Source organism: Manacus vitellinus, unplaced genomic scaffold (assembly GCF_001715985.3).
Source record: "Manacus vitellinus isolate BGI_N305 unplaced genomic scaffold, ASM171598v3 scaffold_15_pilon, whole genome shotgun sequence".
NCBI classification, from domain to species: domain Eukaryota; kingdom Metazoa; phylum Chordata; class Aves; order Passeriformes; family Pipridae; genus Manacus; species Manacus vitellinus.
Genome location: NW_021939122.1, coordinates 4,989,331 through 5,003,596, shown reverse-complemented (window position 1 = coordinate 5,003,596; position 14,266 = coordinate 4,989,331). Strand labels below are relative to the sequence as shown.

The following is a 14,266-nucleotide window of genomic DNA, read 5'->3' as shown; positions in this document are numbered from 1 at the left end:
GGCTCTGGCCGTGGGGACCCGCCACAGCACGGACACCCAGCAGCGCTCTCTGGGCTGTCTCCTTAAAGCCTCGAGAAACAGCTCGTGCTTCGTTTGCCACGGTGATGAGGCCACCAGTGCTTTTGGATTATTCGAGTGATATGCAGGGACCGCTGCTGGCCTTGATACAAAAACTGTAGATGTTGAACATCTCGACATGTCAGTGAATTTGAAGGCTGACAAGCACACTAATCTCGCAACCCAGTTAGCCTTCCACAGGGTACATTTTATTTAAAAAAAAATAAAGCTGTACCATATGCATTAGAGGAAACGGTGACAAGTGACATAAAGATACCAGAATACAGAGTGATTCTGTTGTTCTCCCGCTCCAGCTAATTCAGCTTTCCTTTCCCATAAAGGGCTTCTTCATTCATGGCTTGGGCCAGGCACTCATAGGATGGACCATCAACTCTCCTGCAGGCACTGAAGTGACTTCACAAACACTGGCTGTGAGCAAAGGTCCTCGCACAGGTGGCACGTCTTCTCAGGTAAGGGCTCCATGTCAGCAGAGCACCCCAGTGCAGCTGTCCAGTGTAGATCTGGAGGGAGGGGAAGAGTCTGGCCACTGGCATTACCGTTACTGTAATTTACTGGGACTAAGTTCCAACTTAGTCCTTATTTTCATTTCAGAGCATTAAGCAGTTAATTGTGTTAACAAGCTCAGTGACCTCAGCCTGCTTTCCCATAGTAACCACACTGTGAAAGTCCTTTCAGAGACTTCATTAGCAAGACAAACAAAAGATGGAAGCAGTGAAATTATGTCTGTAAGGTGTTACTTAGCCTGGAAAATTTTCTTTTAGGCCAGCAAAGTTTGAGGAGGTAAATAGTTCAGTGGAGTATAGCCATGGCTGGTTCTCTGTCCTGCCAATCTGGCTTTTGAGAAATTTCCTCTGAGGCTGTATGTCACAGGCCTTATATCCCAGAGAAATGCACTTCTCCAAGCACAGACACACTGAGCAGCATAAGACATGCTTTGTGCTTTCTCAGAACCAATTTTCAGAAAGCATAGTGAACCATCTCTGTCCCATTACTTGGGCTACATGAACCTTAGCAAGGTGTTTTAATCAATCCCTCAGTCAGATCAGATTTACCTAAACTTTCTCTAACCTGCTCTGAGAAATATCCAAGGCATATAACACCCATCTCCTTCCACTTGCAGAAACCTCTAGTCACTGGTAGGCAAATTAATGATCTCATAAAAGTTGATATACATCCAAATGGCAGTTCCTCTTAGCTCAGAAACATTTTCCTAAATTGCTCTCCTCAAGTCTGTCTTGTTAATGTAAAGTCTAAGGCACAATCCCATCCCATCACATTGACTATTTAAGAATCATTACTGAAGCTTGACTTGAAAGAGCTGTCCAGAATGATCTACCTGTATGCAAACATTCCAGATTTTCACCCTTTTTGAGGAAAGTAGATTTGTATGAATTATAAGCCAACTTTTCTTGAATATAGCATAAGTAGTTATTTTATACAGCAGAAAGATAATGGTACTTTTAGAGAGATATTATTACTACATCTGTTTTACCAAAAAAAACCCCCTACATTTGACAGTAACATGTTAGGAAGGAGAATGCAAAGGTGATGGGGATTGCTAGGTTCTCGAGATTTGATAGTAGCTTGGGAAACTCTGTTCAGTTGCTGGTCAAAGTATCTAGCACAGAAAATGAATAACTTTCGCATTCACATTTTGAGAACTGATACCACTTTCCTCTGCCTGAGGTGAGGAAATACATATGCCACGCAGTGTTACGTGGATCAAGTAAGCAATCCTGATATTTCAAACCAAGCCTGTCTTAATGAGATGACATACAGTGCTCCACTGCTCATTCTTTAATAGTAAACCCCAGTGTTTAAAGACTGCCAGAAAAATAACAGGGATTTCCAAGACCTGAAGGTCTCCTATTCTGACAGTGCAAAACTGTGAGGCTGTAGCTGTGAACAGAGCAATAGAAGTATCATTTCTTTATTGTACACTTTTAAAAATAGATTCTGTGCAACATGTTACACAGAGCCCACATTATAACAACCAGAATTGCAGAAGGACTTTCATAGATACATTTGAATCAGCTGACAACTACTGTAGTGATCTTAAAATCCACATTGCAATTACATCTGGAAGTTTAAAACTGTGGTAACATCTTTTCAAGAGAACTGAGCTCTCAGGAGACTGATTTCTCCTGCCTTTGGTTTTTAGATCAATTTGTGTATTGTAAATCGCTCCCACACAAACTGGGCACATAGGATAAGCTCTTCTAGTGAATCTCCCCCTTAACTATTGCAGGTCACCACTAGAAAAAGCGTGGCATTTGAAGGTATAATGCATAAAGTGTTTCGGTGGCCCAAATTATGTAATTCTAAACTTGTCTGAGTGCTTGGGGTGGTTTTGTTTATATCCTGCTGGCTCTGAAAGTCTCATCTCAGGAAATGCCAAACCTTTTTTGATTCCCATAGAAATGTGGGAATTGTCTGTCAGCAGCCACATGACTGCTCCATGAGTTCTGTGTCAAACAGACCTGGTCATGTCCTAGTGTGGTTGAAATGAGGGAGCTGCACTGCTGGGAGCATGTTGACCTTTGGAAGCTCTCCGGCCAATGACCACATCAGTTTCTCTGTATGCAGGGCCGGTTCTTCCTCAGAAGAACTCAGTGCTTGTACCAGGAGTTTGTCCACCCAACAGCTTTGTAGACCCCAGTGGGAAGGAATGGTTAAGGAACAGCTTTTCTCCACCCAATTCAGTCCAGGCTCAGTACTGATAGCTGAAGGAGGGCTGTGGGCAGCCCCTTTCTGCCATGGCTTCTGTAGGAGCTCTGTGATTCTTAGAGCTCCCCTGAGTTTTGGGTTATCAAGTGCCCCTTGTTGTAGCTGCATCAACTGTAGAATGGCTCATTTACCAAGCACAACAACAGGCTCCTGTTTGGGCAGGATTCCACTGGCAGTCTGTGCCTGACCTGGAGACCTTTGATATTTTGGCTGGCAGACTAGTCATCTGTGCCCTGCTTGGTATTTCCCTGTAAAATATGCTCTAGGTTGTCCTTTCTTTAGGAGACATTACTCTTCCTCCCACTCGTTCCTGAGTCAAGTCCAAGCATTGCTGCAAATGCTTTTAGCTGGAAGGTCCACCCCTTTCTGTACTGAGAGTGCAAATCCACTACCCATTGCTTCCTCTCCGGACAACACAGTGTTCCAGCTCAGAAGGTGTCCCTGAGCCCCTGCAGCTGGACACATCTGCATTTCCAGCTTTGCTTCCCAGAGGTGACATTTTAAACGTACAGTACAGCTGCATACCTCCAGCATCAACACAATCAGAAGAGGCCCAAGATGTTGGGCTGCTTTGGGCTGGTATTTCCAGTGGATCCTCATACTGCTACTTTTTATGGATGTTTTTGCCTGCTGTTACTCAGAGACGACAAGACATTGGAGGCGTTTGTGAATTGTTCTGATCAGAAGAGCACACTCGCCTATACCTGCATTTTGATCTTGATATTTTGATCTACTTCTTGCCTTTAAAATTACATGGAGTTTTCTTTTTCCTCCTCTTTTTTAGAGAAAAAGGTTTAGAGAGACATGGAGCTTGAAAGAATCATTCGAGACACACTGACACGCTTCATCCAGTCCCACATCCCTGCAGCAGATCTCAGGTATGTTGAGACAGGCAGATCCAATAGCATTGTTCTAGCTTGAACTCTGCATTTAATTGTCCCTCTGCCCATTATATTGAACTCTGTAGCTTTCCCATACTTTTTGTTGCTTTTCTTTAAGCCAGATCCAGGATGGAGGTAATTTGCTTAGGCTCTGAGAGGAATGCTTGAACAGCTATAGTTTAGCATTGCAATCTAGCAGTGTCATTTCTTTGATGACCAAGATGATTAATTTCCTGTCCAGTAATACCCATTAGAATATGGGATTTCCTTCATTCCACAGTGCTCCCAAAGGGCTTTCTGAGCAGGATAATGCTATGTCAGGGCTCTCCTATTTTGAACAGATACAGCTGCCTTGAGGCTGGAACACAGCAGCTGGTTTTGCAGCTGGTGCCAGTAGTGACACAAGTGTGGAGAGCAGCAAGCAGAGAACACTGCATCCCACAGAGGGTGTAGCTTGACAGCATATGATGACCTCACCTGAAACGCCAGTCAGCATAGTCTGTCAGTCAGGGGTTTGAGCACTTGGAATATTTTGGTTAGCTCAGCTGAAGCACCTACAGGAGCCTCTGGGCACACTGGGTCTTTCATTCAGTGCTGCCCAGGAGGCAGAACTGCATGCAGTATTTTATCTGTTAATGCTTCCCACTCAATGACTGGCCACCTGCTACCTGGCTTTACTAGTGGTATATGCCCATAGGATACACTCCACATAGGTCCTTCTGCTGCCATATTAAACAGACAGGAGGTTAGAGGGAATGGGGATGTTGAGAGAAGAAAAACTGGGCCTGTTGACACTGCTGCCACGTCTTGTCTTCTCTTTGTCTCCAGTGGGATGGATGATGTTTTCTTCTCTTATATCACGGGTGTCCTGGAGGAGCTGGGCTCACCAGAGTCCTCTGAGGAGAATTTTGACATGGACACCTTTGTGGAAATGATGGAGGCATATATACCTGGATTTGCAGAAATCCACAGGTATGTAACTGTTGCTGCTTTTTATGTGCATGTCACGCACTGAGGGCCTGGACCCAGGCCCCTCAGTACCATAAATTCTTTTGTTATACCCAGTCGAAGATGTATTAGTACCAAACCTGTGCAATTAAGTCAGTCTTTGCCTGAATACACAGATGCTAACCCCAGTATAGTTTGCAAGTAGGTCCTTGGCCATCTGAAATACCAGTTGATTTTATTAGGCTTCCCATCAAGCCTTGTCTTTCTATAAAAAGGTCGCCAAGGAGGATTGGCTAGTGCTTTTGTTTCTCACACTAATAATACAGCTTCTGTCTCTTGCAGTGGGGATGTTTGTGAAATGATGTTCTCCCTCTCAGAAAGGCTTGGTGAAGCTCGCAACAAAGGTGAGTTACACAAACTATTTCAGCACAAGAAGGTATATTCTGTACATGTTTTCAGTCTTCATATTTGGAGTTGAGCAATGTCACAGGATAAAATACAATCTTGTTTGCCACAGTTAAGATCTCATAAGGTAGCCTGAATTGATTGACGGGGTTTTTTTTCAATGTTCAGTGAGGTTTTTGATGTCAACACAAGGGAGGTTGGAGTCATACGGAATACTGTCCAAGACATACTGGAGTGAAAAACACATGATCAGTTCTCCAAATACCTCTGTTGAGATCAAATCCAGAGTAACAAGGAAGAAATAGCAGACACAGGGCTGCTTGTTGAAATTATGCTGTAGGTTAACTCTGAAAGTGAGGATTTTTGCCTGCCTCTGATACCCATCTGCCTAAGTGGCACTACCACTGAGCAGCCTTTATCAGGTGCATCATCAGAAAAAGTATCCAGCTGAATACATGTATCACATCTAGACTTAGGATCCTCAAAGCTCACTTCCCATTCATCCATGGACCCTGGCACAGATGCAATATGAATGATGTGCTCTGTTCTGCACAAGACTACACTATGCCAATGACCCTTTCTAACCTCAGCATTCACAGATCAGCTGGACTGCTCTATCAGGTGCTTCCCACTAAAGAACAGACAGGTTGAAGTGCCTGGATATTAAGCCTTCCAGGACATACAAGTCTGGGTTTTGCTTGTCTAGTAACATCTTTGCTGTCTTGCCAGAAGGGTACACAGTGTAGAACAGACAGTCCTGTCTTTTATCTTACTTGCTGCTTTCTTGAACTTGGCAAAATCTGCTGTTCTGCTCTGGTATTCTGCATCCTACCCTTTGAGGATCCTGATGTAGCCAGAGCATGGAAGGAAAGCACCATTCCAGTTTTAGATAGGACAGAGAAAACGTGAAATGATTCTTCTTGCAGTAACAAAAAAACAGCCTGTAAAAAAGAGATGCATCAGAGTAACCTCGTCACAGGATCTGCTGGCTTGCATGCAGTCTGGGGACTACCACAGTGTATTCCCAAATTTAAAATAAAAACCACACCTTATTTCAAAGATAGAGCAAAAAGCAGGGAATTCTTAAAAAATGTAAGAAAAATACCTTAAGTATCCACAACCAAAGCACTAGAGAACCAAGAATGGAAAGGTAGAATTGAATTTGCAAGCAGCCCATGCCCTCTACAGCCTGGAAATGCAGAAGTCGGGCACTCCAGCATGTGCTAGCACTGCCTTCCTGCAGGTCAGTGGGAGCAGAGCTGCAACTGTCCTCGCTGAGGGCAGAAGGAACAGTAGTGCTTCCAAGTCTTGTCATGTAAGAGATTTGCTTTGGCACATGATGCACTAGCAATCTAATGCCAACAGAAAGCACAAAGCTCTAACCTTAGTGGGACTGTTCCTCAGGAGATATCAATGTGTCTTTAAGAAAAACCTGGCCAAAAGGCTGTGGAAAGCAGGAGTGAAGCACCCTCTGAAGACCTCACCAAGGGCCAGGAGCCTGGAGCTGGAGCCTGCAACGGGGAAAGGCTGTGCACTGTAACAGACGGAGCCAGGGCCCAGGTATGAGTACCCTGCAGAGGAGCAGGAACACTGGGGACAGTCACAGAGCACTAGGCTACCAGCACCACCTGAGGGCATTTTCCAGCTCTGCAAGGAACCACAGCATAGGCGGTGACCAGGCATCACCATGTCTGTGATCTCCTGATTGTATGGCCTGAACAAGACTGTGTCAGAAAATTATGTGCTGACAGAAGACTATGAGCCAATGCTCTGGCTCATCCTTTCCAGCAGCTGGAAAGGATGAGCCAGAGCAGTGGCACTGAGAGCCTGTCCCAGTGCCCTCAGAGATCCCACAGCACTACAGCACCTGGCATAATCTCCCACCTTCCTCCCCTATGCTCTGTTTGGTCTTTCTCCAGTACTGATCTATTCCTGCTCTGCAGCATTCTGTATCCACAACTTTCTAGAAAGTGCTGCTATGGCGATTCCTTCTGCTGTAGCCTCAGGTCAGTGTTTAGCAGCTGCTTCCTTTTCTGATCAAAGCACACACAACTTCACAAGGTGTGCACGACTTCAGGCATTTGCACCACAGTGTCCAGAAAGCTCGCTCCTAAGGAGACACATAGCATGGCCACACAGATGAGTCAGTTCACATCAGCCCTACTTGAAAGTAAGTTGAAACAGAGGGAGGAGATTAAGGAAGAGTAATGGTTTGTCTCTCCAAGGATACATTTCCCTGTTAGCTTCAGGAATGGGATTTAGCGACATTTGTAAGGAGAGAGAGCCTTCAGCGAAAGGCAGGCTGAATTTCCTGACAATGAAAAACCAGAGGCCCTAGCCCTCTCCTCCCTGCATCCTCAACTTACCGCTGTCTCTTACTCCAACTAGGAAGACGATGACTTGAAGGATGGGTTGGAGCTGCTACTGGAGATGTTCCCAGCCTGTACCGTGAGCCAGGCAGAGAAGGCTCTTGCCATGGCCTTGGGGAACTTGGAGGAGGCAGTGCAGTTAATTGTGGAGGAGAAGGTGGAAATTGGCCCATCAGGTGTGAGTGTGAAGGTACTGTACTCTGACCTGGGTGGCAGTGGGCCAAGGAGCAGAGCAGAGCTCAGGGACACACAGGCATCCATCATAGCTGTCTCCCACAAGCAGGAGCTTTGACTGCACAATGAGCCAGGAGGATCACCCAGAATAACAGCCCCTCTCCCTCCCTTGGCTCTCTTAGTATTAGGCCGTGCCCACAACCAAGCTAGCAGCCCAGTGGAGGTGTGGCTGGCACTGCTTTCCCACAGAGGCTGGGGTGCTCCACCAGCAGCTGGACTCAGCAAGCTAGCAGGGGGAAACTATATGTTCCGTGTGTTGTGCTGTTCATACACCCACCTTGTCTCCTCCCAGGAACTGGCACGGCCCCGCAGAACACCCAACCACGAGGAACTAAAACAGGTTATCCTACAGAAGTAAGTACCCAACAGCAAAGAACCCCTCATTTTGCTCTCAGTAAAGGAGGAGGTGGCAGTTTGGGGAACAATGTGGTCTATAAAGAACTTAGGCTGCAAGATGCTTAGAAGGAGGCTGTGAAACTGATTTGGGTATAGCTGAACACATCTAAACACAAATACAATCATCATCTGGAGGGGAAAAAAAAAACAACAACCAACAACTACAAAAAAACCAAACCAAACAAACAAACAAAAAACCAAAACAAACAGATTTGGTATTTTTAGAGTTCTAGCACAGAAACAGATTACCTGTACCAGCTGGGTCACAACACTAGCTGTGTGTGAGGTTTCAGCCTCCTGCAGATATAGTGTAAATCACAGTACTGTTGGTTGAGGTCCTGGTTAAAGTTTCAAGGCACAAACATCATGCTGCAGCTCAGGTAACAAACACATGGTGATTTGTAGAACTACAGCGTTTGTAGAACTCATTCATACCTCTATCCTTGGAGATAGTCCAAACAAGGCTAAAGATATCTTTTAAGAGGCTGTCTGTACAACAACACTGAGAAGATTAAATCTCAGTTGCTGAAGGTGAAAATTCAGTGCATTTAAAGAAACCTCTCTGAAGTCCCCCTGTAGGCTTCTTGGGAATGAAAGTATCTATAGATTGGTTTACCTATATTTATTTCTAAAAGCATTTAATTCTCAGTAAGAGAACCCACACTGGTTTCATCGATCTGCTTTAAGATCTCAGCTTTCATGAGCAGGCAGCTTCCACACATCTATCCAGCCACATTTTTTCCACCACTTTACATTCTCCCCAGTGACAGAATAACCAATTGGTGGGCTAGGAAAGATAACACAAGGCAGAACAGCATCCAGGCAAAAGTAGTAATCTCTGTCCTTGCCCACCTCCTGTCCAGGTTCACGTCAGTGACAGGCAAGGGAACAAAAAAGCACCAGCTCCTTGTTATGTTTCTGAGAACTTCAGTTTAATGACATTTTGGCAACATCCTGTACTTTAAACATCACTCAAGCACAGGTACAGAGAGCAGATTGCCGTAGCTGAAGATACACATGAGCAACTATATTAACTACTGAGGGAGCAGTCACGGTCAGCTGTGCTAAACCAGCACCAAAATCTCAGAGTAGCAACTCAGCAGTACAGCAAGCAAATGCTTGGACCCTGATGTTTCAGTCACATAGGAAATGAGGTGATGCTTTTATGAAGTTGCTTCCAGCACAGGCCTGTTTCATAGTCAAGTAGGAGATGGAGTGTGAAAGAAACACCATCGTTCAGAGCAGAAGCAGACAGATTGGTCCTCTAATCTCACCTGTCTCCTTTGGCTGCCATCACTTGGACTGAGAAGGAGCAAAGCTGCCCCAATGGGAGAGCACACCTAACCTCAGCACCTCTCTCAGTTCTGCAGTGGCTATCAGCATTCTCAGCCACCTGAGTTTTGAATACCTTTCACATATAGCCAAGGATGCTACTCCAGGAGAATCCTGCTGGATTCTCACCAGAAGGATGACACTTCTGCCCATTTCATCCACTTGGGAACATCAAGTGCTCTTTGCTGCAATCTAGTCACATAGGACGCATTGCACAGCCACAGACCATCCAGGGGAGAAGGGATATAGGCTGTGAGTAGCCCCAGGCAACATAGCAGTGTTTACTAAATGCTTCTTGTGTTTCAGATACATGATGGTGGATAGTGCAGATGATCAGAAAACACATCGGCCAGCTCCACCCAAAGAGGTAAGCAGAGCAGTCCCAGCTCACCAGCAGTTTGAATGTCCTTTGTTACAAGGTTTAAAAAAATCAGGGTGAAAGTCCAAAAAGCAAGAGGGCAGCCAAAGGCAGGACCATTCACAGAACCCCTTACTCAAAGAGAGAAGATTAGCTTAGCTCAGGTGCTGCAGGGTCTGTCAGTTCCTACCATTCCTGACTCCTGTGGCTCTTGCTCCCCCCCATCAGACAACATCCTTTCCAATTTTGGCCAAGATTCCCAGCACAGATGATGGTAAAGCAGCCCACCCACCTCCCAGAGTGCAGTTCTACTTCTGCTTGCCCCCTGCCTTTCTCAAGCAGTGTGGCTGTCCATCCACTTGGTGTTAATGTCTTTCCTCGCCAGGCTCCCAAGAAGTTGATCCGCTACATCGATAACCAGGTGGTGAGTACAAAAGGAGAGAGGTACAAAGACATCAAGAAGCCTGAGAGTGAAGAGATGAAAAGAACCTATATCAGCCTAAAACCAGCCAGGAAGTACAAGTTCCACTGACAGCCAGGTTCTCCTGCTCTTCAGCCTTCCACCTCACTGGCCAGGCATGGCAGGATGGACTGTGGTGCTAGGAATGAGGGACTCCTCCACCTGCCACTAACTTGAACTAACCTGGGAGCCAGGACACTGTTTTCAGCTTCCTCAACTAACCTAGTTGACAAGGAGGAGACTTCTCTCCTTGGGTAGCTATCCCTCTGCCCCCAGGGGCACACTGCAGTGACTCTCTGGGGCCTGGGCATTCTCTGCTCTATATTGCATGGGACATTTTTAGATCTGAGATGTGGCTTGTGCTTTTGCAGCAACCTTTTTAACAAGTCTCTGTGCACTGTTGCTTTGAGTGCCAGTATTAATAAAGATGATGTGAGTTGGTGTGTAGTTCTGCCAGAGCATGCATATGCTTTACAGACACTATCTCCAATCCCTCCTAGGGCCAAAGATAGAATCAGGGTCATCCTCTCTTCCCCTCATTACTCTCACCACAAGATGTGGCTGCTGTTTGATTAACTGCCTAGCGGATAACAAGGGCTGAGGCTGAACTCCAGAGCTAGACTCTCCCTGCCAACATAACCTGCAGCTCTCCACAAACTTCAGCTTACAGTAGAGCCAGTGCTTCTGCCATTTCTTACCAATATTGAGTGCCAAATTTCCAGCCATGCCACACGGAGCAAGATACAGTAGCAGGCCTGGGCACTACTAAAATGTTAAGTCAGAAGCTGGAAGAAACAAATGACAATGACCAACTGCTTTCAGTGACAGCACAGCTAGGTTTGGTGCTTTTCTGTCAGTGAAACTGTAGTTAGGAGCATCTCCCACCTTGCCCCAGCCTAAACCAGCACCCTAGGCCTGGACAGACACACTGCCTGTGCTGGGGCCATGCCAGTCCTTTGGTGCTAGGCTGGCCAGTGGCCACAGGCTGGAGCTAGGCTTACTGCCCTCCTCCCAGAGCCCAGAGGGGCCTGCCCTCTCCCAAAAGGAAGGCTGGTAGCTGTTCTCTTTCCTGCTCCAGCTGGTCTGGTTTGTTCCACAGCTCTGCTGGCATGCCCTGTACACCCACCCCAGGGGACAGTCCCCATCACACACTCCCCTGCTCTCTGGACAGCTGCCGCTTAGAGATTTAAAATACAACAAATAGTAAATCCTATCTATTAGCTGGCCTGGCCAAGGCCTGTTCAGCACCATGGTGTTCCTGCAAGTCAAGCGCTCTCTCCACGCCACTGTAGAGGGAGTTACTTTCCCCAGAGGCATCAATGAAGCCTATTCATGAACGCTCAGTGGCTGCTAAACAGCCCCAGAGGAAAGAGTGAGCCCCACTCAGGCCAGCCTCACCAATGGGACCGACCTCTCCCTCTGCACGTCTCCACAGCAGCCAGTTCCAGCATCCTTCCAGGTTCCCAGCGTTGCATCAGTCCCCCCCTCCCCGGCAGCAGCAGTTCTAGATCTGAAGGTTGATGAAAGGGGCGAAGCCAACCACGTCCTCCAGGAGAATAAGAGCCCTCCGCAGTGGAGGCTCCACATCCAGCTCCACCCCACGGCTTCGGAGGATGCTCAAGCTGGACTCAGCCACGTTGTGGCAATGCTTGACCTTCAGCGAGCGCAGCTTGGGACAGTACTCAGCCAGGATTCTGCCAAGAAAGAAAGCACATGCAAGTTGCAAGTCAGGATTCCTAAGTGCACCATTCATGCTCTACTCTACTCCCAGCAGCCCAGCGCTCATGACTGTACCATACATGCACCATCCTTTGGGAGCAGCACCCTGGCAGTCTGAGAGAAAGTCAAGGAACATGGTTGGATCCCAGACCTACCCTCCATAATATGCTGGGAAATTTGCTGTAAATAGCACACAGTGTCTCTCCTGAAGGGCCTGCAAGTGACTTCTCTCCCAGACTGAGCTCTCATTGCTTTCAGCATGAAGATATCTGCCTTTCCTCTCTAGTTCTCTTCCTCTCCCTACCCCAGTCACCTGCCATCCCCACATTGCTCAGTACCTGATGGAGTCATTCTTGACTCGCAGACACCCTGTGAGGTCCAAGTGCTCCAGCTCGGGGCAGCACTTGGCAGTCTCCTCGACTGCCACGTCACCCACATTGGCATTGACAGCCAGCGACAGAGACTTGAGCCTGCTGCACTTCTGCACCAGGTAACAGATGGCCTCGTCCTTCAGCTGGCGGCAGGCTGTCAGGTCCACAGCCTCCAGGGCCTTGCAGTGGTCAGCCAGGCTGCGCAGGGCCAGGCTGTCCACCCAGTCGCACTGAGCCAGGGACAGCTGGCGCAGGTTGGGGCAGCTCAGCGAGATGGTCACCAGCGCATGGCGGCTGAGCTGGACGCAGCCCTTCAGCTGGATCTGGTGGAGGTGGTGGTTCTGCTCGATGACTGGGAGCAGCTCACAGTCCGTCAGCCAGGCAGAGCAGTTCTGGAGCGCCAGCTGCTGCAGTACTTTGTTGTCCTTCAACAGGTTAACAAAAGCAGCTCGAGGGATGGCAAATTTGATCTGTGTGGGGAACCCAGGAAGAGTTAGGCACCTCCCCAGCGTTTCACATCAGCCTGATCCTCACCAAATACCCTCTCCCCTCCTTTCTTCCACTGTGACAGTGGTGATCAAAGCCACTCTCTGTCCTCATCCTGGGGCAAACCCTACCATCAGACTCTCCTCACGTCATGCCAAGGCTACTGCCATAAGCTAGGAAGATGCTCTGGCTTCTCCATCCCATATAATCACTCCTGCATTTATATACTTGCAGTGAGCTCCACATGTCTGCTCTCCAAAAATCTCTTTGCTAGACCACTCTGTGTCCTCACAGAACAGCAGCTACTCCTGTCTTTCCCACTCCTAGGCAGTGTCTCCTAGAGCTAGCACAAGCTTTCCCCGATGACCAGGCACAGAGTTACCCCCCATCAGACCCACCCTATTGCACAACCTCTGTGAGGACCAACAGGCTGTGCCACTCTAGAGCTGGCTTGTGTTTCTGCCAGCCAGTGCCCCATAATGGCCTAGGTGGAATTTCCAGGCTTACTCCTCCCAGGGCCTCTTGATAAAGACACTGGCATTGCTGAGCCCTGAATCACTACCTCTCCTCCCTGAGCCCATCTGTCCAGTCTGACACCTGAGCCATTAACCCAAGCTCCTGAGAAGAAACTACCCTCCTTGCCCAGAGGTTCTTCTCCCCACATAGATGCTCCCCTGTTAGTTCCAAAGCAGTAGGACATCTGTGTCCTCCCCCAGTCTCAGAGCCATCCAATACCTGGTTTGAGTCAAAGCAGCGCATGTTGGCCAGGTACAACTGGATGAGAGACTGGAATGACTTGCTGACCCTCTGCAGGCTCAGGAGCTGCTGCAGTGGCAGATGACAGAGAATATGTGGAAGCAAGATGTCTTCCCAGGGCAGGTCCAGGAGGCATCTCCTGGTGGGGGTCAAACTCATCCTCAGACACCAGAAAGCCAGGCCACTGCGGGAGCTGGGCTAGATCACCTCACACCTACTGCCGAGAGCCTCTAGGAGGAACAGCCAGAAAGAAAGACTCAGCGACGTTTCCCACAATCAGCCCACAGGGTAAGTCCCTGTGGCGATCCATCAGCAGGGCATGTGCCTGCCACCTGCGTCACCTCCTCCCCAGCCTGGGACGTTCACTGCTCAGGCATCCGAGTCCACCTGCCCGCACTGCCCTCCAGGAGTCCTCGGGTAGGGCTTTCTACCATCCGCTGATGGAGTCCCTGTCCCTCAGCGAAGCAGCAGGAGGCTGCTGCAGCATCACCGCACTGCTCGCAGGGTAGCTGTGCCCGGCTTTCACATCTGAGCGTCACTCTATTCGGCAGCTAGTCCCCGGCATCCAGTGCCGGGCCACTCGGGCGCCCTGCGAGGGGGAGAGACAAGGTCCCCGCCTCCTTCCCGCGGGGTAGCAACAGCCCCGGGGTCCCCCACGGTGTCCCCCGGAGGAGCGGCGGCACTCGGCACCTCTGCGGGTGATGATGGCCTTCGCAGGCCGCGAGAGGAACCGAAGAGGGGTTCTG

General features: G+C 48.3%; 2 protein-coding genes across 3 annotated transcripts; one reads left to right on the top strand and one right to left on the bottom strand.

The window, feature by feature from the left end:
- On the top strand, window positions 1–10,637 carry CUEDC2 (CUE domain containing 2). 2 transcript variants are annotated; one of them, XM_018069091.2, is made up of 10 exons: window positions 1–101; window positions 399–527; window positions 3,590–3,683; window positions 4,515–4,658; window positions 4,977–5,038; window positions 6,466–6,599; window positions 7,428–7,598; window positions 7,935–7,996; window positions 9,677–9,737; window positions 10,114–10,637. In XM_018069091.2, exons 3-10 carry the CDS (start codon window positions 3,610–3,612, stop codon window positions 10,258–10,260), a joined length of 855 nt encoding a protein of 284 aa, XP_017924580.1. In that variant the 5' UTR covers window positions 1–101; window positions 399–527; window positions 3,590–3,609; the 3' UTR covers window positions 10,261–10,637. The 2 variants fall into 2 exon arrangements, with proteins under 2 accessions (XP_017924580.1, XP_017924579.1); XM_018069090.2 differs by having other exon boundaries at window positions 1–198.
- On the bottom strand, window positions 10,626–14,147 carry FBXL15 (F-box and leucine rich repeat protein 15). Its single transcript, XM_008934518.3, has 3 exons — window positions 13,500–14,147; window positions 12,246–12,748; window positions 10,626–11,882 (listed from the first exon to the last, which is right to left on the bottom strand). Exons 1-3 carry the CDS (start codon window positions 13,677–13,679, stop codon window positions 11,693–11,695), a joined length of 873 nt encoding a protein of 290 aa, XP_008932766.1. The 5' UTR covers window positions 13,680–14,147; the 3' UTR covers window positions 10,626–11,692.
- Between the last annotated feature and the right edge of the window lie 119 nt (window positions 14,148–14,266).